The sequence below is a fragment of the Branchiostoma floridae genome, chromosome 6 (assembly GCF_000003815.2).
Source record: "Branchiostoma floridae strain S238N-H82 chromosome 6, Bfl_VNyyK, whole genome shotgun sequence".
Classification (NCBI taxonomy): Eukaryota; Metazoa; Chordata; class Leptocardii; order Amphioxiformes; family Branchiostomatidae; genus Branchiostoma; species Branchiostoma floridae.
In genome coordinates, this window is record NC_049984.1 from 5,005,443 (window position 1) to 5,028,658 (window position 23,216).

At 41.0% G+C, this 23,216-nt stretch overlaps 4 protein-coding genes across 6 annotated transcripts; 2 read left to right on the forward strand and 2 right to left on the reverse strand.

Annotated features, from left to right (window-relative positions):
* Positions 1-155: 155 nt before the first annotated feature.
* Positions 156-6,286, reverse strand: LOC118418577 (N(G),N(G)-dimethylarginine dimethylaminohydrolase 1-like). 2 transcript variants are annotated; one of them, XM_035824568.1, is made up of 5 exons: positions 5,925-6,286; positions 2,826-2,925; positions 2,063-2,259; positions 1,064-1,204; positions 156-594 (listed from the first exon to the last, which is right to left on the reverse strand). In XM_035824568.1, the coding sequence occupies exons 1-5, from the start codon at positions 6,234-6,236 to the stop codon at positions 493-495; spliced, it is 852 nt and encodes a 283-aa protein (XP_035680461.1). In that variant the 5' UTR covers positions 6,237-6,286; the 3' UTR covers positions 156-492. The 2 variants fall into 2 exon arrangements, with proteins under 2 accessions (XP_035680461.1, XP_035680462.1); XM_035824569.1 differs by lacking the exon at positions 1,064-1,204.
* A 2,518-nt stretch (positions 6,287-8,804) lies between these two features.
* Positions 8,805-11,631, forward strand: LOC118417522 (N(G),N(G)-dimethylarginine dimethylaminohydrolase 1-like). Its single transcript, XM_035823106.1, has 3 exons — positions 8,805-8,901; positions 9,923-10,123; positions 11,576-11,631. Exons 1-3 carry the CDS (start codon positions 8,805-8,807, stop codon positions 11,629-11,631), a joined length of 354 nt encoding a protein of 117 aa, XP_035678999.1.
* LOC118418073 (N(G),N(G)-dimethylarginine dimethylaminohydrolase 1-like) lies at positions 11,550-19,820 on the forward strand. 2 transcript variants are annotated; one of them, XM_035823900.1, is made up of 6 exons: positions 11,550-11,643; positions 12,656-13,019; positions 14,975-15,074; positions 15,532-15,728; positions 16,160-16,303; positions 18,574-19,820. In XM_035823900.1, exons 2-6 carry the CDS (start codon positions 12,711-12,713, stop codon positions 18,673-18,675), a joined length of 852 nt encoding a protein of 283 aa, XP_035679793.1. In that variant the 5' UTR covers positions 11,550-11,643; positions 12,656-12,710; the 3' UTR covers positions 18,676-19,820. The 2 variants fall into 2 exon arrangements, with proteins under 2 accessions (XP_035679793.1, XP_035679794.1); XM_035823901.1 differs by having other exon boundaries at positions 11,561-11,639.
* Positions 19,821-21,621: 1,801 nt separating this feature from the next.
* LOC118417523 (adenosine receptor A2a-like) lies at positions 21,622-22,359 on the reverse strand. Its single transcript, XM_035823107.1, has one exon. It carries the CDS (start codon positions 22,357-22,359, stop codon positions 21,622-21,624), a length of 738 nt encoding a protein of 245 aa, XP_035679000.1.
* Between the last annotated feature and the right edge of the window lie 857 nt (positions 22,360-23,216).

The window sequence follows — 23,216 nt, forward strand, 5'->3', positions numbered from 1 at the left end:
AATTAAATTAAATCAAATCAATCTAGTTAGAGTCTCGTGAAACCTAGTATGTGTATTTCCATTGTGTGGATGTTTGCATGCATGTATTTTTAATCCTATGTAGCATATTGTTAGCTATGAAAGAACAAGTAACGCACTAAGTAATATGGCTTGGATGTATTTAGATATCAACTTTAATATCTTGGGGTTGATTCAAATCCATATAACGGAAATTCAAATCTAGAAGAATGAAGAACCGAATCCAATGATTCTTTAGTTAGCGTGATCTTAGCGTGATGATTTAGTAATCTCCAAGCAGATCCCACGGCAGCATAAGATAGTATCAGAAACTGCCAGAGGAGTGAAGCCGGCCTAGGAGTGTGTTTGGCTACCCAGTGGATGATGACTCCCTTTGGCCAGCTATACTCCTCAGCCAGCTTTGATACTATCTTATGCCACTAGTAAATCTGCCTGGAGATAAGTGTTTTAGTGCGAACACAGTTGCGTCATCTTTTAGAACAGGACGGAGCAGCAGGTCAACCCAGCATCAACTTTCTCCAGCTCTTCAATTTTCACCTCCACGCGGTTCACGTCTGGGAACTTGTCTGCAAACCTCTGTAAATGGAGAGAAATGTGTAGAAACAGTCAGCTTGTACTGGAATTCCTCCAAAGATCGTAAAAGCTCATCATTTTTCAACCCATACTACACACTTTTGTATTAGGTAGACTTTACAGAACTGTAATTATGTTCCAGTGGGTGCCATATTTTGTACCTGGATGTCTTCATAAACGAGTCAGTTTGTAAATACGGGTACTCAACTCCAGAAGGGAGTGCTATTTTCCATGCATCGTGTGTTTGAAGAACAAAGTGACACTCACTAATATAAACCCCTGCCGACCCTACTCATGCATTTACTGTACGTTCAATATTTGCGTAATCCCCCTCATCTTAGATTTTCGTAGGAGGTTTTCGTGGATTTATTGTAAAGCGTTTTTCCTTTGCACGCTGGCATCGGTTTAGGGGTTCCCAGAGGATGTCATCCATATAATCTAAACTAAACAGCATAACTGAAAGTCAACAAACCTTCACACTTTCGGCCCCTTTTTCCACGCTGCAGTGGATGAGGTTCCCGTTGAAATGGATGACGTCACAAGTATGATCCTCGAAGACTTTGTCTGGCAGCCACAGGGGTTCATAGGTGAACTTCGTCTTCTTCTGAACCATCTGAAATGTGACCAGAACGCCTTTTAGAGTTGGCTTTTAGACTAGAGTAGACACCTACTACATTGTTATGCAGTGTTTGTCTGCACCCCTTTCAAATTACCTGCAATTAGCTATTGAGCAAGAATGTGCAATAAAGTATAATTGTTAAATGAAGCCAAATCGGATTTTTCCATCAAACATGTAAACATTCCAGGAACCACTTAAAATATTGAAGAATCTTCTGTATGACGTAGGCCGAACATCGCCGGTCATCACCTACGAAGGCCCACAACGACAAATTCCACAGCCTGCGCAAACCATCTCCTTGCCAGTGCAAACAATGTCCTCACCTGCTCGTAGGAATATTTCGTGATATTACATGGCCAAATAAGGCAGCGTAATTAGCCCGGGAACCATCCGGGTAGTAGTTCGCTTCTACTAACCGATGTGGCAGAGAAGCGACTGTATATAGTCTATAATAAAAGTCAAAGCGAACTACTATCCGGATGGTACCCAGGCTACGGCGTAATGACTTCTTAGATGTTATTAAGAAAACAACATTCCTCCTAACATCGCAGGACCCACACATTATGAAAAATATCCTTCGTCTTCCACTGTCTCAGGAAAAGAAGTCGAATCCTAAGTTACAGTTTAGAGCTAGCTTTTAGACTTGAGCATACAAATTCTATACTGTTCTACACTGTTTGTCCCCTTGCGTGTCAACCACAATTAGCCATTGGGCAGGAATTCGCAATAAACTATCATTAATTACGTCGATGTAGGTTAGACATCCAGGTAATAAGTACGCCAAAAAGTAGTTACTCAAGCAACTGGATATGGTTTTGAAAACGGTCAGACGTTTCAACTATCATTTATTACCTTCCAAGCACGTTTCCCCCACTTGCTCTCCCCTACAGCCATGACTCCCGGTGCCGCCATGCAGATGACTCCCTTCAGATGGAATTTGGGCGGTCTGAGCGGGATGGAGTGCACGGGGTACTCCGGGAAGGTGTCGGCCAGGATCTCGTGACCCTCCAGGTTCGAGCACACGGATTTACCCACGAAGAACTCGTGTCCTGCAGAACAACAAACATGGCCGACTCATGACGTCACAAGTCTATGTAGTGGTGTCCATGGATCAAGAGACACTGAAAACCGGCTCCTGCAGTTTTGAAAAGCCGCCAGGGGCCCAAACCTGCACCACTTACTCTATTCCCTAAGAGCTATCTACCAATCAAAAACCAACCACGCCCATACCATGTCCAGAACTGGGAATAACGAAACCAACAGTTCCGCTGCAGCAACGTTACTTGGGGCCCAAAATTTGAGCAAGACCTACCCATATACCAAAGACCAAGATAATCCATTATGGTTTTCTTGAGTTATGTTGTTCATACACACACACACGCACAATCACAAACGCAGTCACACACACGCACACACACACACACACTCAAAAACGCCGACACAGCCACACATTCACAAAAACAAACATACACAAACACACACTCACAGACACACAAGGACACACAAACTCACTAACACAGGCACAGACACACACACACAAACATACAAACGCTTCGACGAACATAACCTTCGTAGCGAAAGCAATATGGAAACAATTAGTAGTTGAATGACGAACCAGTGAAAATAACGTCTCCGCCTTCAAGCGTCGCATCCTTGTCACGAATCCTGTGTACCTCCAATCCAAGGTCTTCCAGTACCTTCCCTATGGCATCAATCTTCAAAAGATAGAAAAAAGATACAATGTGTAAAACATTATTAAAGAAAGGTTAAGTCCAATGTCATGTAATGATAACAAACTTGATAGTATTATAGGCACCACCCTTATAAGGAATTGGTTTTATATATCTTTAAGGTATTTCGATTGGCTAAATTGGCATTTTGACCTTCCATTGTTCTCTCATTAATGAATTAAGAAAGAATTAAGCCGTAACGAATATTGATAGATGGGCATAAAAAAAATTATAAATCTGATTTTCTGGGGGCCAAATTGATGACGTCATCAGGTTTTATTGCCCCCAATATCATTTTTCTATGACAAAATACAGCACCTTCGTACATACCACTCCAATGGAACTATGTTTTTCATGTGCATAATGATGAAGGCTACAAACTCACTTTTGCGCAAACTGATATCTACTAACGATCTGTAGTTATTAAGAATTATTTTTTTTAATTAGATGAAAAACATTTTATAATTACTACAGATCATTGGTAGATATCAATTTGCGCAAAAGTGCGTTGGTAGCTTTTATCATTTTGCAACGAAAAACGAAGTTTCATTACAGTGGTATGTACAAAAGTGCTGTATTTTGTCATAGAAAAAAATAATATTAGGGGCAATAAAAATGATGACGTCATCAATTTGGCGCCCCAAAAATCTTAGAATTCTTTCATGCCCATCTATCAATATTCGTTACGGCTCCATTCTTTCTTAATTCATTAATAAGAAAACAGTGGAAGGTCAAAATGCCAATTTGGCCAATCGAAATACCTTAATTCTATTATTTATATTAAGAAATTTCCCATTTCGAAGGGTTAGAAAATAAACCATTTCACAGTTTCAACTGCGGAGCCTCAGAAATAGGGGTCCGTGTGACCATGTGCTGTTTTTCGGTGCTTATTTAGTATCATGAACTTGTCAGAATATAAGACATGCTCGAATGGCACCCTATGGGGAAACTACAAGTAATATTGTAGTGTAATAGTCTGTGAAAATTTTTTACGGTGGTAATATGCTCAGTCGGAACTACGTTGTAGCTTATTGTACAGGTAAGGTACTCCAATCCTGTAGCTTCGATGCAAGTTTTAATTGGATGCCAAGTTATTTAGATTGACAACGAAAAATTGGAATTGTCATGATGAGCACTAAAGCTGTAGTCTGGGTACCATCCGGAAAGTAGTTCGCTTCGGCGTACATTATATACTATATACAGTCGCTTCTAGCTCTGACATTCACCATACTCTATATCCAGCCGCTTCTCTGTGTTTCCAGCAGAAGCATGGGCGATAGGCCATCGAGTTTTTGTTGAAATCGCTGTTGCTATCTTTGTACGTATGTACTCAACACACACTGTATACATTAATACCATACTGTGTACTCAGTCCATTAAATCAAATAGTAAACAAGATGCTTAGCTTGAAAGACGCACTGTGTACGCCGAGCTCCGTTTGCTGCGTCGTTCTAAATTTAGATCACGGGATAGTTCACGCAAAGGCCGACGGGAGTAGAACAGTTTCGCAGTTTGCTCGAACGCGTTCGCAAAGCCCTGCTCGAACCGATGAATCGCCTAGAGGGCTAACTTCACTAACTACATATAAATGACTGGGTAGGAAATGCTACCCGGCAAGAGCGTTACCAATAGGGGTGACCAGCAGGAAAAGTGAGTTAGAACCACGGTTCTATGGTGGATCTGGGACTTCTCGGCTTTTACATGAGAATAGTTTTCAACGTGGCTGGTTTGACCAAAGGCGATAGGCCATCGAGTATTTGTTGAAATCAGTATTACATGTACTTTGTCGTACTAAAATCAGACTTTATGAACTCAAACAGTGTGTACTCTTTCCACAGAGATTCCTGAGAATCATACACTGACTTCCACACACTCAGTGTACTCGGTCCTCTCAAATAGTCCCCAGAATCATACATTGACACACTTTCTCTGAAAGAATTGCGAGAATCATTGACATCACTGTGTACTCAGTCCACTAAAAGATTCCCGAGAATCATACACTACACTATTACACTATAAAACACGCGGTGTGTACTTGGTTCACTGAAACTTTGGCGGGAAATCTGAGTCTCGCGTCTCTCTGATTGGCTAGCAATGATGTAATAGTCTTGTGCAGCAGCGACTCTAGCGGCCAGATATGGTACTGCTAGTAACGCTGTTCCCCGGAAATCGGACTTTACAAAATGTTGCATATCTTCTTTATTATTAGGTGTTGTGTCCCAAGTAATCTCACATAGCTAGTAAGTAACACCCAGATAATAAGTAGTATCGACGCGTTTTATTTCATTGCGGCCTTTCGCCGAAAACAAGGGCTTTTGAAACGGCGTTTCCTACCTATTCATTATTGTTCCTAACACCAAAGCGTTCGGAAGTCGGTGTTCGGCAAACTTCGGGTGATTTCGGCAACTGTTCGATTCTTTGGAATCGGCAGTTCGTGTAACCGCTAAGTGTACGATTCTCGGGAATCTATCCGTGGACCAAGTACACAGTGTGTGTAAATGTACGATTCTCGGGAATCTTTCCGTGGACGAGTACACAGTGTGTGTAAGTGTACGATTCTCGGGAATCTTTTCGTGGACCAAGTACACAGTGTGTGTAAATCAAGGAGGTTATTTGGTGTAAATGTACGATTCTCGGGAATCTTTCCGTGGACCAAGTACACAGTGTGTGTAAGTGTACGATTCTCGGGAATCTTTTCGTGGACCGAGTGCACGGTGTGTGTAAGTGTATGACGATTCTCGGGAATCTTTCAGTGGACCGAGTACAAAGTGTATGTTTAATATAGTTTATGATTCTCGGGAATCCCATGGTGGAACGACTACACACTTTGAGTTCATTAGAGTAGGATTTTTATTACAGCAAACTAATACTGATTTCAACAAAAACTCGATGGCCTACCGCCTATGGCAGAAGCGAACATAGGAGCGAACTACTATCCGGAAAACACCCAGGCTACTAAAGCTGAGCGTGGGGCAATGGTTTACCTCGTTCTGTCTTGCTTTGCCCGCCGGCCGGGTCAGCAGTGCCTTGTTGCCGACCACGACGCAGGTGTCCTCCACGAAGGGACAGTCGGGGGTGGACTCGTCCGCCGGCACCACGGTCACGTCCAGCCCTAGGTCCCGCAGGGTCTGCGTGTACAGCTCGTGCTCTCGGCGCGCTTTCTCCAGGTCGATTTTATCGGGGAGAGGAAGACCGTCCAGTTCTCGACCTTCGAAGCACTCCGAGTGGTCCCGAATGGAGTCGGGAATCTGGCGGACGATGGCTCGTGTGTAGGTTCCGAAGTTGGCTGAAGACATCCTTTAATACTAGTGACGTACTCGTCAGAAAAGTCGAGTTTTTTTTAAACGTTCCCTACAAAAAAAACATAGCAAAAGAAATCGATGTGAACCTTCGACAAATGAAAGCTGGAAATTGATCTCGAACCAGTTTTACTGAAGACCTACCCCTCAAGTGGTCGTGAAAGAGACAGACGCTATGTACATGTACAGTATTTACAGGTTAGTTGTACCATGGAAATTCCCCTAGCTGTTTTCGACAAGCACAATGAACAGTGGACCACGGCTTAACGTCCTAATACCCCCCTCACATTAGGCGCGATTCGATCGGACGACGAGTCTGCGAGCTCTAAATTACGAGGAGGCATGACCCTGACGGGAAGGGGGCAACTCTGCCATTTCTCCGTCGGCATCAGGGTCATACCTCCTCGTAATTTAGAGCTCACTGACAACTCGGCCGAGCTAAATTCTTGATTTGGAAAGGGGGCTTAAGGACTCCAACCCTTTCCGGTAGCGTACATGTCGGTTGAGCGACACAACCGACGAAGGACACACAATTGCCAACAATTTCTAGTTGTTTTTTTTTTCTGTACTAATGGCCTATTTCTAATAACAGCGACCTTAAACCAAATCTTTTAGAAAAGGGCTGTTTTTATTTTAACCTGGGGCATCTATTGTCGCAGCCTTACGCGCAAATTGTTTGGGAGGCAATTCTTTGCGATTTTCAACACATGAGCCAGAATGTAATGCTGCAAAGGTCATGTTTGTATCCGCTAGAAGGCCGCGAAGGTCTATCCTCCATAGCAGGCTCTCTGTGGCCTTTTTTGGCTGATAATATACTTTTGCTGGCCATTTCTTTTAGTCCTGGGTCGATGATTGCCGGCCGTCGCTGATAACTGGCCCCAGTACAAAAAGAAATGGCCAGTAAAAGTGTATCATGAGCCCAAAAAGGCCCAAGAGAGCCTGCTATGGAAGCTAGCAAAGGTCCCATATATGCCTGCTGCGCCGTACTAGTACCTCCAGCACTGTCCTGTCGGTCCCGAACGGTGGTCTTTCGTAACCAGAGCTACTAGTATGATTAAATCCCTTTGTTATCAGGACAGGTGTTGCTTTCTTTGTCCTGGTGGGTCACAACTGAAACCCTCGCGTGTGTCCGATTCAAGTATCATAAAAACAGACCTGCGGCTGGCTTCTGGAGTTAGTTGTGCTACATAGGTTTATGACATTTCTATGTACCAACACAATATTTATGCTAGTTAATCATATACATACAGAAAATAATGTCTTGAGCTTGAAAGTCTTCCGTTCAAACAAGGACGTTATGTTCAACTCATTACTAGTACATGTATTTTGGAGCTCAATTTGTAAAATTTCCTTGTTAATAATTCTGTGGTTTTAAAGCTTACTGGTATACATTTGCAACAATTTCGTGTCATAAATTTCAGCTTCTGGACGAAAGAATGAACTCTTTGTCCGCACCAAGAAGCAAATTTACGTGGAAGGAACAAAGAAATACCTACCTACCTGCACTCAGAAAGCAGGACATCGACTGACAATCTGTCTTGGGTTGGTGCGATATGCATCTACTTTGCATACTGGTATAACCGGCCTTTCAGGGATCCAGACGACACCGAAATCATGCAAATATCACCAACTGAACAACTCGGTGTGGTTATGAGTTGTCTAATATGTTTCTTTTTTTTTTTTTTACAAAGTTATAGAGTAATGATAAATCTATAGCCATTGTCTGTCCATTCCCTGGAAGGCCAATTTTATTTTATGCGAAGCAAACAGTCGACGTCCTTGTTGTTTCTCGGCTCGGGTAGGTTGTTCCTTTCAATGAATGAATGACCTTTATTGTACATTTGTGCTCAAACAAGCTAGGTCGTAGCGCTGGTGATAAGGTACAATTTTGGTATAAAAAAAGTTATCTTATCACCTCTACATATGCTAATACATTCTAGTATGTACAAGTTCAATCACTTACTACGTTTTTTTTTCAAACACAACATTTTGCTGCATGTCTAAAATTGAGCAGGATGAAATTTCATCTGTGTTGATACATAACGTGACGACAGAGTTCAGCTATAGGATTTTCATTTGTTACTAGTAGTAAATGTGTTTTGGAGAAGACAACTTGCTTTTTTTTCTTCTTTAAGGCCATGTTGATTGAATTATATGGATGACATCAGCGCGCACATCAATTTTCGACTGTTTTCGACCATACTGAAAATCGTACAAAACTGCTGGAATATAATCAAATATTCGCCGTAGATTGCCCCCGGCCCAAAAATGTCGAAAAACATATACTATCTTTAAGTTTAAAAAAATGTGAAAGAACAAATGTAAAAATCTATTCGGTATACCATATTCTGTGTTTAGTCATATGTTTAACCTTCCTGACCACTTAGATCTTATAATGAAGGCAAATTTTTTGTGGGTCAAACAGTTTTGGAGTTCCAAGAGGATGCCATCCATATAATGAAATCAACATGGCCTAACGTGCTGTAGTAATCACACGAACAATAGCCTCATAGTTGCTAAATAATAGTTGAAGTAGAGGGCCTCTTAAGAAAAATTTTCAGTCCCATGTCAAATGCGGGGGTACTGGAAGACCTTGGGTTGGAGGTGCACAGGATCCGTGACAAGGCGGCAAAGCTAGAGGGCGGCGACGTGGTTTTTACTGGTTCGTTTGATTATTATATCCGCACTCCTCTAGAACAAAGAGTTTGTCAATTTTGTACCTCAAACAAGGTTGAAGATGAAGTGCACTTCATTGTTGATTGTACTATGTATGTCAATGATAGAAAGACTCTGTTTAGTTACATAGAAAGTAGATTCCCTCACTTTAGACACATGAGTAGCACTGACAAGTTTATACTCCTCATGCGTTTTAACAAACCGACCATAGCTAAACCCATACAGTCCTACATTTTTATGATTACCAAGAAGCGAGAAGAAGCCGAACTTCTGTGTTAGACTAGATCTGTGATACTTTTATGTATATACATATATATGTTTCTGTCTTGTTGTGACCTGTACTTAGCTCGGTTGGGCAAAAATGTACAATAAAGGTCTTCATTCATTCATTATTCAATTTGTAGTTCTGCCACGATAGTCGAAGGTGAATAAATAAGGAAAATGAAAACGTATTATTGGCATCTGTTGTCAATTTGTTTGTTGTGTGCTTACGTATGCACGTAAGATTAGTAGTTATGGGTTTTGGGATAGGAAAATCGGTATTGTTGTATACCCTTGATCTACTGTATGAGCGCCTCCATATTGATCTGTAACGTCATGCATTGGTCAATCATATTGTTCTGCAGAACACACGTTTTGATATTCCTAATTTCTGTGCGTGTGAGTGTGCTTGTGTTTGTGAGCGTGTGTGTTTGTGTGTAAGTGTGTGTGTACGTGTGTATGAACAACATAACTCAAGAAGACTTTAATGGACTGTCTTGGTCTTTGGTATGTGGGTAGGTCTTGAGTAGATTTCGGGCCCCCAAGCGACTTGTAACGTTGCTGCAGCGGAACTGTCGCTTTCGGTGATACATAGCTCTTAGGGGCAGATAGAACGTTAGTGGTGTAAGTTTGGGCCCCTGGCGGCTTTTCAAAACTGCAGGAGCCGGTTTTCAGTGTCTCTTGATCCATGGACACCACTACATAGACTTGTGACGTCATGAGTCGGCCATGTTGTTGTTCTACAGGACACGAGTTCTTCGTGGGTAAATCCGTGTGCTCGAACCTGGAGGGTCACGAGATCCTGGCCGACACCTTCCCGGAGTACCCCGTGCACTCCATCCCGCTCAGACCGCCCAAATTCCACCTGAAGGGAGTCATCTGCATGGCGGCACCGGGAGTCATGGCTGTAGGGGAGAGCAAGTGGGGGCAGCGCGCTTGGAAGGTTCGCATATTCTATTCTATTCTATTCTATTCTATTCTATTCTATTCTATTCTATTCTATTCTATTCTATTCTATTCTATTCTATTCTATTCTATTCTATTCTATTCTATTCTATTCTACTCCATGCCTGGAAGGTAACCGCATATATAGCGTTAATCTCTGCTAGATTGACTATATGTATTTTTGTAATTACTACCATGTTGCATACTTTTGTTAAATGGTTGTATCATTGTGTTCTTGAATAAAGAAAATTGAAAAGATTAGAACGAACTTTGGTACTCATACGACAGTAATTGCCCCGGATGAGGTCATGTGGCTGTAGGTCATTTTAGATAGAACTATGAGCACAACACGTGTCAATGATAAACAAACAAACAAATAAACAAACACACAAACAATAGTTGAAGTCTCTCACGATTATTACAAACACAGATGAATTTCCATGCTACTTAATCATAGACGCACAGCAAATCGGCATTCGAGACAAACAAGTGCTTTAAAAAAAAAGCTGGCATTTTGCCAAAGCTTGCGTGTGTGAAAGTTTTTTTTCTAGTTATTAGAATGTGCTGAAGGCAGTCAGTCGTTAACAAGTCGAAATTGCGACACCTCTTGCCATCATAAAAAGCTCCCTTGGGACAAAATGCTACGTTCTCTTGAGACAATATGGCAGTGTCCAACTACGATAACAATTTAACAAAACAGCAAAGCAAGCACTGAAACAAACAGAGGGGCGAGTAGAACAGAATTAACTCTTGCTGACGGCTAGACGCCGGTGCAGGTGTCGGCTCTGTGGGGTGAACGTCCGAAAGGTCACGGCATGGAGAAGAAAGCCAATTGCCCCTCAGAAAGGCATTTTACAGTACTTTATGCCAAAAATTTTACTTGGATCATTTTACCAACTATCTTATACCTATCTATACCACATTTCAGGTCATTCACTTGTAATACCAGGGTACAGGTGACCAAAATATACCGTTTTGGTAAAAAAAATGACTTTTAAACCTCAATAAAATCATTTTAGAGACAGATATGAAAAAAATGCATCAGGGTATTGGCATGCACACGACGAAGAAGAAGATTGGCCCACTCTACCCTTGTTCCAAATTTCAGGTCATTCGGTCCGGGAACGGCGGAGATGAATTACTTTGAAGATTTGACAGAAGAAAGAAGAAGAAACATTACGGATACAATATAGCTTTAGTGATAAATTCAAATAAACTAAACAAAGCAACAAATAAATTATGTGTAATCTTGCCATGATAATCCTTCCATTGACAAAATGGCCATATATATCTACCAAATCATCATATGTATGTACGGAAACCTGTGGAATGCTTGCAGGTGATATTAGACAACTCATAACTCCCAGACACATCATTTGCATATTTTTTTGTACCCCGTTCTTTGAAAGACCGGCTTTGCTAGTTTACGTGTTAATACTACTACTTAATAATAGGTGTTGCCCTCAGATACATCCCATTCCGACTGTGGTCAGTCAACGTCCCGGTTTAACGAAGCGGGTAGGTAGGTGCTTCTTTGTTTCTTCAATTCAACTGTTACGTTTTCCCTTTCTTTAAAAAACAGCAGAATTTTGCTGCATGATTAGGCATCATGAACATCATTATGACACAGTTGAAGTATCTGGTCTTCAGTTTTCCTGTAGTAGGTCTTAGCGAAAATTTCAACCGGGGCCCGCGTTATTTACGATTGAACGAAAGATGAAATTTTATGCCAAGAAATATGCATAAGTTGTGCTATTGAATCATTTTGGTACGTTTTGTGTTCTCTGTTGCCTTTTCTATCGTATTTTTCGTTCTCCAAAACTGCCCGACCGGGCCCCGGATCGGAAATGTGACAGTAGAATAACCAGTGACATTATCCTTTCACTAAGTAAGGGAAGAATAAAGCTTCGTTATGGTGAAGAATTTTTTTTTTCATGTTGCTGATAGCACAATGTTGCTTCACAGATGAAAAACATTGTCTAACTAGGCCAAAGCGATACGTCATTAATTATTCATGTGAAAATAAGTGGCTTTTGTGCATACATAAAGCAAGGGACGACAAGACAACAAGTTGTTGACACTTTACAAGACCACAACTTCTCCTCATGGCTTGTCACCATGGTACCGTGTCCGACATCGGTTATGTGGTGTCTACAATTGTTGAAGATTTTGTCCCTTAATACTTGAATATTTTGTTACCAACTATCTGATTTGATCATGTTCAGCGTCGTTGGTGTTATAGGTCGCTAGTATTGAGTCAGTCAAGTCAAGTATTGAGGGCAAGGTATAAAAAAAATTAAATTTGTTGCAGTTTTCCATTGTTCGCCAAAGTTTGATATCGATTAAAATCATCATGTTTTCCTCTAGGCAAAAGGTTCGGCTTTTCCGGCTTCTTACATCACCTGTATTAAAAGATGTCCAACTTCGTCGTTGGTGTAATAGGTCGCTGTGAGGGCAGTGTAAATTACATTTGTTGTAGTTTCCCATTGTTCGCCATAGTTTGATATCAATTAAATCATTATGTTTTCCTCTAGGTGACATTACAACAGCTTCGACTATTCCGGCTCCTTACATCACCAGTATTAAAAGATGTTTTCCAACTTTGGAACCTACACACGAGCCATCGTCCGCGAGATTCCGAACTCCATTCGGGATCACTCGGAGGCGTTCGTAGACCGCGAAGAGGAAGGCCTTCCAATGCCCCAGCAGATCAACCTAGCGAGAGCGCGCCGAGAGCACGAGCTGTACACGCAGACCCTGCGGGACCTGGGGCTGGACGTGACCGTGGTGCCGGCGGACGAGTCCACCCCCGACTGTACCTTCGTGGAGGACACCTGCATCGTGGTCGGCAACAAGGCCCTGCTGACCCGCCCGTTGCGCGAAGGACGAAGGAATGAGGTAAACCCTAATTAAATAACGTTACGTTTCATAATACACCTTTTACATGCGGCGGGCATGATACATGTAGATCGAATTCGAGGTCAATGTAGCAAACAAATGATCTGTCCACAATTATTAGCAGTTCAACTAATGATAGCATGGAAATTAGAAAATCGACCAATGGCTGCATGTGCATCAAATATATCTTTTTTGTTTTTATTTTGTATCCCTGAAGGAACTATGGGAACTATCAGTCCAGGCTACTTTAAATTGCTACATCTTAACAAAAAGCCACCTCTTAGTTCCGACGGCGCATGCATTGTGATCAAAGATCAAAGTATTGAAAGGGTCAAATAAATGAAACTGGAACGGGAATATTTGCAAGCATATATGTATTAAGGTCTTAATTTCCAGGTCATTGACATTATTTGTTTGGAGAAAAGGTAAAAGAAACAGAGCAAAAACGATATGTTATATATCTTAATACGTTTAATTTATACTAGATAAAATTATGACATTTCTTTAGATATCAAGTTCTCTATCATGCACCACTCTAGTCCCCTCTAATACTGTTTAATACTGATGTATATGCGCCAAATAGAAATTACTCAAGAAACTGGATATAATTTTGGAAACGGTCAGACGTTTCAGATTTTTATATCCTAAACTATAAACTGATATGCAATAGGTACGGAGACATTTTTGCTGGTGCATAGCACCAGCTCTGAGACAGGAGAAGCGGGTCTTTGGATGGATGGATGGATGGATGGATGGATGCATGCATGGATCGGTCACTTTAACCAAATAACCCTTCTATACGTGTTATTGCGTAATTGAGCCACCATGGCCGAGTGGTCTAAAGCACGGTACCTATCTTCCGTAGATTGTAGGTTCGATCCCCACTTGCTATTTTTTTTTCTTTGTTAGGCCACGTTGATTTGATTATATGGATGACATCCGCGCTCGCACCAATTTTCGGCCATTTCCAAAAAAAAAAAAAGTTTTTGACCGCACAATAAATTGTGCGGTCGAAAACAGATAAACAGAAACAGATAACTAAACAGAAAACAGATAACTAATGCCATAGAATGCCAAAATGAATATAAAGTCAAAGAATAAGATGTGAAAGGACAGAAAGAAAAAAATCTATTTTTAGTTGGGGGAGGTACCAATACAGAAAATTCAGGTCCAGATGATCATTTCCAGGTCCGGACATGAACCTGGACCTGACTGTCTGTGGAAACTTGAGAACTGGCAATACTCAAAACAATGGTAATTGGTCAATTTTGCTACAAAGGAATCTGTTTGGTGGATTATTGGACTCCCACTTCATTTCAAAATCCCATCTCCATGTAATAAAGGCTAGCTGTCTCTGTACCTTTGACTGTAGAACCTCGGTGCAATTGACAATAAACTCTACTTGACTTCGCTCTTGTTGTCTTCTTGGCCCCCCGGTTAAACCCCAGATGGCTGCTGACATAGTGTGTCCATTTTATAATTGGCGAAACCTGTTCCTCTGTTATTTTTTTCAGGTCTGTTTGTTTCGGATTGGTCCAAGAAGAAAAAAATGTTTTGCACCCGTATGATGTACTGGCCGGTCCCTACACCTAACTGTTGGTATACCATACTGTGTGTGTTTAGTCCTATGTTCAACCTTCCTGGCCACTTTGATTTCATACTGAAGACAACTTTTTTTTTTGGCCAAACTTTTTTTTTATTCGCTCGCTCGCATCAGTTTTGGAGTTCCCGGAGGATGTCATCCATATAATCAAATCAACATGGCCTTAGACAAATCTCATGTAGTGTTTTTTTAATAGAAGAAAGACCAATTCAGTAATTCGATGTTTAAAACCTCTTTTTTCGTGTGATTTTGTTTAACATCCAGGCTTTTTCCAAAATACGCACCAGCCAGCTTTTTTCAGAAGCTTTCTTGTTTATGCTGATATTTATATTTATTTCTCTGCCTTTGAAAGATCGATTCTATGGAAAGCGTACTGACCGAGCTCGGATTGGAGGTACACAGGATTCTTGACAAAAAAGCAACTTTGGAGGGCGGAGACGTTGTGTTTACCGGTTCGTTATCGAGTTTAATTATTTTTGTTGTTTTATCACGATTTATTTATTTATTGATCTTTTAGGGTGGTCCCTTCAGTCTAGTAGACTGATTTCTAAATAGCATGGATAATGGAAATAAAGCCGGATTGTCAGCCGTTGTGAATTCCTATGTTGTGTGCATGCATATAAGACTATTACCGGTCTTGTTGCAAGTTTGGGGGATAGCAAACCTGTATTGTTTTATACCAACGATCCATAGGCGTCACCATATTGACTTGTGACGTCATGAATCGGCCATCTTATCTTGAAAGCACATTGGTGTTGGTAGAATTTACTCTGGATCAAAGAAGCAGTCACATCAAAGAGTCGGTGAATTGCTCATTCCTTGACAAATACTGAAGCTAGAAAGTTTAAAATTCGGTTAAAATTTTTGTGTTTGAAATAACGGTTCAATTTTGATCTTATTGCTCTTCAGGACACGAGTTCTTCGTCGGCGATTCCAAGGTTTCCAACACTAGAGGTCACGAGATCCTGGCAGAGACCTTCCCGGAGTACCCCGTGCACCCTGTCCCGCTGGCCCCGCCCGAGTTCCACCTGAAGGGAGTCATCTGCATGGCGGCACCGGGAGTCATGGCTGTAGCAGAGAGCGAATGGGGCACAATCGCTTGGAAGGTTCGCATTCTATTCTATATTCTATTCTATTCTATTCTATTCTATTCTATTCCATTCCATTCCATTCCATTCCATTCTATTCTATTAGTATTCTATTCTACTAGTATTCTATTCTACTAGTATTCTATTCTACTTTGTTCTATAGAACAGAAAGCGAATGGGGCACAATGACTTTCTAATAGGTGCCAGGCAGCTAGATAGTCCTTTAGATATTGCTTTGCGAGTGGACCACCGGCCGGTCAGTTCACCCCTATGCCAATTAACTCCTACCAGGCTTTTATTCCCAACTTGGCCAAGTCCCCCTATTACTATTCGGTCAGGCCTGAGTCTGGTAGAGACTGAGATCTGAAATGAGAGGATGCTGTTGCCTTGCCGATCCTTAGCAAAAAAATCCGGGTTAGACTTAATTCCTTGAAATGATCATATTTCAGAGCGTGCAGGAACAAGGCAAGGTCAAGTATGAACCTCTGTGGGTCCCTGAAGATGACGACACTGAATTCCATACATGTGACGTCATCTATTTCAACGGAAACCTGATCCACTGTACGAGTGAATACGGACCCAAAAGTGTGAAGGTTTGTTGATTCAATTCCTCTTAGTTATAACGCTAGTTCACCTTTATCCGTTATTTAAACAAGAAATCTTTTTAAAAAAGCTGTGCCTTGCCGCGTATTTTATGTTATTTTGGTAAGTTAGACTAGATTCTACGCTTAAAAATCCCGAGTTCCACATGTCGCCCCCCTCCCCCCTCATTGTCATAATTTATGTCAGATGAATTATTGGCACATTAAACAGGTTTTGTAAAACTTTTTGACCCACAATGAATATGCATTATTTTTTATTACAAACTAAGTTCCTTCTGATGCAATTTGTGATATATATTTATATAAACATGGTGAGTTAAAGCGTAGATTTATTACGCTGGACCACATACAGTAACATGCGTCTAGAAGAACGTTTTAATACTCGCCTGGAATGTACCATTGTCTAACTAAGCCATGAAACTCGGCCGCGATTAGCCGCGAGTGAGCGTGGTCCAGTGGATTGGCTTGCCTCCCTAATGTTTGTGTACCCTTAGGGGTCAACTACATATGAGTATGGTCATTGTATCGAATGGTCATTACTAATTTTGAACTGTCACCTTCCAGCAAAAAGAAGGGCCTTTGGAAGGGGCTTTGGAAGGGCTGGGTTAACAGGTCCGTCCATCCATGGAACCATGGAAGAAAGCTGGCAAAAAACATGCTATTTATGGATATAGAGTCGACGGACGGAAAGATTTCAAACTGCAATATTTTCAAAATATTGCAATTTCAAACTGCAATACATGTATTTTCAAAATACAACATGTATCGCAATTTGAAGCTAACATCTATTATCATAATACCGGTACGTTTACGACGATTTCTCTAGCCATACTGATTTGACAAATTGTCAACGCATCATTTTCTCCAGTTACATGTTGCTGTTATAGCTTACCCTTGCCACTTCTTCTGTGTAACTTTACTGCCACTCTTGTCCTGCTAAAAGCGTAATATTGTAATTGTAACACGCCGCGGAATTACACGGCGAACGGGCGCGTGGTTGGGAGGGGGTAAAAAATACCGGTAGGAAGAAACACGGCACAATTAACTGCCGCTATGTACATTTATACATCCTCTGATGTTCCTTCCTTTTCTGTCAGTAAATGCATAAAACATAAACCTGCATGAGCATACAAAATGTCATGAGAAAACGGACGTATACTGTCAAGAATTTTCATTTAACTCCTGTCCGTCACAACTGCTATGACGTAACACTTCACTGCTAGCGTAGATATAAAAATGGCGGGAAAATGGCTGCGTACGTTCAATTTTGCCCATTCAATCGTAGATCCGGGCTATTATGCAACGGTTCTTCACACTTTTACATGAGTTGTAGGTCACCAACAGAAATTCAAGATTGTTGTTGAATCATGTTCGTCTTGTGCCGTGAGCATGTTTAATTATGATCTATAAATTTGGCAATGAATGTGACAGTGTGTTCGTCCCACGACGAGCTGCCTACCCCGAAAAAGATACTGAAAACTTTTGGCCTTGTTGTCTTCGAATGCATTGTTATCGATGCTTTGTAAATGATGTATTGGACACCTAGATGTCTGAAGTGTGCACAGCTCAGAAATAACTATTGTTGCATGTGTAGATCTCTTTAAGTTCCACTATTCTTAATCTACCGGTATAAGTCTTACTACCGGTATTATGCCAATGCATGTTACCACCAGTCGACTCGGTATCCCTAAATACCCCTTTGCAATACAACGTAAATAGGATATCCAACGGATAAAGGTCAACTAGCGTTATAAAAAATATGTTAAGCATGGGTTAACTTTCCTCGTTCTAGTATAAAATATATAGTTTCATCCACTTTCCATATCAATGAAGCTGACCGGTGTCAGCTACCATGTTGGTGTCCCTGATTTGCATTTTAGTGCACCGTAGATTCATAAGCACGCTTATGGTTGTCAAATTCCGACTTACTTCTACATGATTTGTAAATTATGTTTTGTATTTATTATTTCTTTTGATCATTTGTAATATAACTTCTATTTCATTAGTATACTTCACGTTATGATTTCAACTTATGTTATATGTTTTTTCGTTCAATTTAATTCCGTTGCAGTCTTTGAACGGGGCTGTTTTTTGGGGGGAGGGGGTTGGTTCGAGATTTTCAACGTTGGCTAGGTTCTCTTGTGCCGGGAAAGGGAGTTAGCCAAGGAAGGGAGTTTGGGGGCCAAACTCACTTTGACAAATGACTCAATGCATCTAGTAACTTGATACATTCTAAATGCATATTTTGTTACCTATTGCAGAGGTTTAAGAAAAGGTTTCCGGACCTTAACCGAGTGGAGGTGGGCTTTGACGAGCTGGAGAAAGTGGATGCTGGGTTGACTTGTTGCTCCGTCCTGTTTTAAAGATGAAACAACTGAGCCGACACTGATGAATCATCAGCAACCTGGTCGTCATATTCTTATTCTGTTGTTTATTTGTTTCGCTTTTCACTGATCATACATCTTTTTGTATTATTATAACATATATGTAAGTTCTTTTCTTTGTTATTTCTGATTTGATTGATCATACATCTTGTGTAAGCATAGAGGAGGAGGGCACAGCATAAACTGTTAAGGTTTTCCCCTCCTCCTGCACCTGTTTTATGTTTGATTCTTTTCTGTATTTATTATCATTTTGTATGTGCAAAATAAATAAACAAACAAAATACTTTTAAAACAACAACAATAAGTACATGATAATGAATGTATAAAACATGAACAGTGCAAGGGAGGCAGAAAGCTTCTGCTCATGAAATGCCTTTGTATACTATATTATTACAATTCATATAAATTAAACAAAAGAAATAAGTATGGATAATAAATAACGGAACCAATGGCATGAAAACATATTACACAAAATAATTAACAGTAACTTGGGAAATAATAAATGGAAATAAGTATAAATTGAAGGTTACCAGTAGTAAACAAATTAAACAAAAGAAATCAGTATGGATAAGAAATAACGGAACCAATGTAATGAAAAACATATTACACAAAATAATAAAAATAACCTAGGAAATAATAAATGGAGATAAGTATAAATTGACGGTTACCAGTAGTAAACAAGGAAGTATACAAATTAAACAAAAGAAATCAGTTTGGACAATGCATGACAGAACCAATAGAATGAAAACACATTGCACTGGATACAGTAATCAACCATAACTTAGGTAATAATAAATGGATATAGAAAAATTGAAAGTTACCAGAATGAAACAAGGAAGTGTAAAACTATTTTTCGAACCATTGGAACGACCCCAAGATATCAAACTTGATATTGAAATGCATTAAAGTGATTCGTCACATAACCTGGCTGTTACTTGTTCTTTCGTAAGTTAACCACATGTTACATATAGTCATGCATGCTTTCACACTAACATTCATACAATAAAAAGACAACAATATTTTCACGAGAGTCAAAATATATTTATGTACGCTCAAGAAAATCTTTCGTATGTTAAGAGACGCCGATAGTCTTACCTTCGAATAAACAGAGTGAGCCTCATTTACTCATTTCTCTCATTAGCTGCAGTCTTTACAAAAATCGCAAGATGTCGTTCATGCACCACGGTAGTGAAATGCTCTCCAATATGGGTGATGGCACACGCATTTATTCGGATAGAACGGATAGGTAAGATTTCAAGCATCATTCAAAACAGCATATTTACAATTAGGCCATGATAAATCGACTGTATGTATGGCATCTGTCCGTGCGCGCATCGAATTTCGTGTTGAGTGGGGAGTACACGACGTATGGATCTGCAGTGGTGCGCAACGGTCTTTTCACACTGTAAATGACAATGATCTTTGTTGCATATTCTTGCCCAACATGGGCTAAATGCATTGGGTTGGATAACTTAAGTATACGTGAAACATGTTACATCTTATATCATCTAAAATCTACATAGTCTCTTCTCTCTTTTTGAAACTTGTGTGAACAAATTTACAAATCTTTTCAAGTGCGTTGTATTTATTAGTCAACATAATGCAGTTGAACATTTCATCCTTGCTTAAACACTCATATTCATTATTTAGTTTTAGTGTATTGTCCTGAAGATTTATGTAGGAAAAGTCTTGTAGGAACTGGTCCCTGACATGCTCCAACAGATAGTGATTGGTAGCTTAATTTATTTGAATGATGAACGTCAATGTCAGCACAGATCATACGGTAATAATTAGATCCTGTTTTAATTTTGTAGCACATGCACTTGGGATGCCAAAATTACCGTTTACCAGTGAAACAACCATCTGACGTGTGCACACAAGCACCTGTACAGAGCGAACACCCAGCAAGCATCCCCAAAACCAATGAGCCGTTGCTTTAATAGTTACGGATTAACAATTTTATCACATATGTGCAGTGACAAGATAATACCTTCAAAATGCTACACACAATACCAGACTTAAAGCCTCCACCTTCTTACCAAACCTTGCCTGTTTGGGGATGGCATCACCAAAACAAAACACAGGAAAGTTCACCAATGACACAAAATAAATAGCCAACTGCAGTATCAAGACTAACCACTAAAATGACCAAAATAAAATACCGATAAACACCCAAAGCACAACATCTAATTTGACCATTGGTACAAAAGTCAGCGAATGCATTGATGACAAAAAGTACATGTATCAATCACATGGCAACATGAACCCTAATCCAGCCATGGCTGTACTAACAACCAAGCAGATGTTGGTTGGAAAAACAAGCAGAAATTACAACAAAACTGCCTCAAAATTTCAGTGCAAACAGCTAGAAGCCCACAACTATCACCGCTACGAACTTGCAACACCACTGACCCATACCATCGCAATCGCACGCTTTGTCCTGATCATATAGCGCCAAAAGCCCCCCCCCCCACCCACACACACACACACGCGCGCAAAAAAAAAACCTGCAAATTCAAGTTCCCTCCAGGACGCCCAAAATCCAACCTGACCGCCACGACAAAGCCATCAGCCCATGTACCAAATATCAACGCATTTACCCTCGCACACAAAAGAATGGGTAACCTGCAGCATCATAACGTAGCAATCGCACGTTTCGTTCTGGAGATAGCGTCGAAAACGCCCCCAAATCACACACAAAAGGCAACACGTAGTGTCAAGTTCAAACACCAGGAGACCCAAAATCAACCCTGACCGTCAAGCTACCACCGACAACCTTTGTGCCAAATTTCATTGCAATCGCACATTCTTTCTGGAGATATATCCCCACGACCAACGCACACACTCTCATGCTACCGAAAACTATATCTGCTTTTCATGCAAGTAAAAGCACTGCCACTGGTAGCAAGACAGAATGTTTGACTGTTAGTTCACAGGAGCTCCTGGCTGGAACGGCAGCTGCCGCTTGCAGCGAATGAGGGCCTTAAAAGCACGCCTGAACAAAGGCAGCTTCCATGCGTACAGGAAAGGGTTCAGGACATAGTTCAAGCGGTACAGCATGAACGACACTACTATCACTGCATTTGGCAAGAAATCTTCGTGCACGTTGATACTATGCAACAGCACATCCGGAGCCGAGCACACCGTGAATGCACAGAAGGTGATGAACATGTGTTTGGTTCGTTCGATCACCCTTTTTGACACGTACTGCGCAGGGTTGGCGAGGTTCAGATTCGCTGCGGTTGCCACCACAGAATCTTTCACGAAGAAGTAGATTTTCAGATAGATACCGAGAACTACGCAGAGCACAAGCCAGTAGGATAGACCATAGATGTTGGAGATGTAGTGCGGACTGGAAGGACTGGAGCTCATTATGCCACAGATGTGGTTATTTTGGGTCCAACCGAATTCACCATAGCCTAGAAGCCCCGGAACCACCAAGAAACAACTCACAACGCACGACAACAGAACCCAGAAGAACGACTTGAGAGGGCTAAACAGTTTCGTGTACGTGTCTACTGACTTGGTGATGAGCACGCATCTGTTGAAGGCGATCAGGGCCATAGAAAACAGCGAGACGTAGATACTGAAGAAGAACAAGGCGCCTAGTACGGGACACATGGTGTGTCCGAGAGCAGGGGCACCGATGATTAAGGAGGCCATGCCTACGGGATACTGAAAACCGGTGATGATGATGTCACTGATGCTGATGCTCAGGATGAAGGTGTTCGCCGATGTCCGTATCTGTGGAAACAATAAGAAGTTTATTTGCAAGTTCGTGTCCGAGGGCTAATTGCAAGTACATGGTATACATGTACACATAGTGACAATGGACAGTCATAAACAATATTCTAATCTAATACTAGTGTTGGCTATTTCTAAACAGGTTGGGTTTGACTTCTTTTTTGGAAGCAGAGGGAGACGAAAAGCCCCACATTTTCTAAAATATGTGGGTTCTGCGATTTCAAGAGAAAAGTGGCTTTCTGTTCGTCTGTCAATGTGAGGAAGTTGGGATAAGTCTTTGTGACTTCTCTAAACAGAGTGATTCTTTCGGTTTTGTTGAATGAACATTTAGAAATGAAAACAATACACTTCTCAGATGACCATCCATGGATCATTGAGCAAAACCACCTCCCAGGAATGTACAAATGAACGATTAGATGATAAACGTCATGTGGGACCGCGTGGCGCAATCGTCAGCACGTTTGACTCAGGTCCAGAAGGTCCTGAGTTCAAACCCCGACGTGTCACCGGTCTTGTGCCCTTGGGAAAGGCACTTTACACAACTTTCCTATATAGGCTACAAAAGTCTTCAGCAAATTGCAGTTGGTAGCCTCAAAAACGACAGAAAAGAAAGAACGACAATTTGTAACGTTATGTGTACGGTATGACAAGTCCACGGCGGGGACAGTAAAAACAAAGAGTCATGCTAACTAAATATGAGGGAACTGTGATCAAATGTCTTCAAACAGCATTCTCCTACGCAAATCCAAGTCCGTGGTGCGGTGGGTTCTGTAACG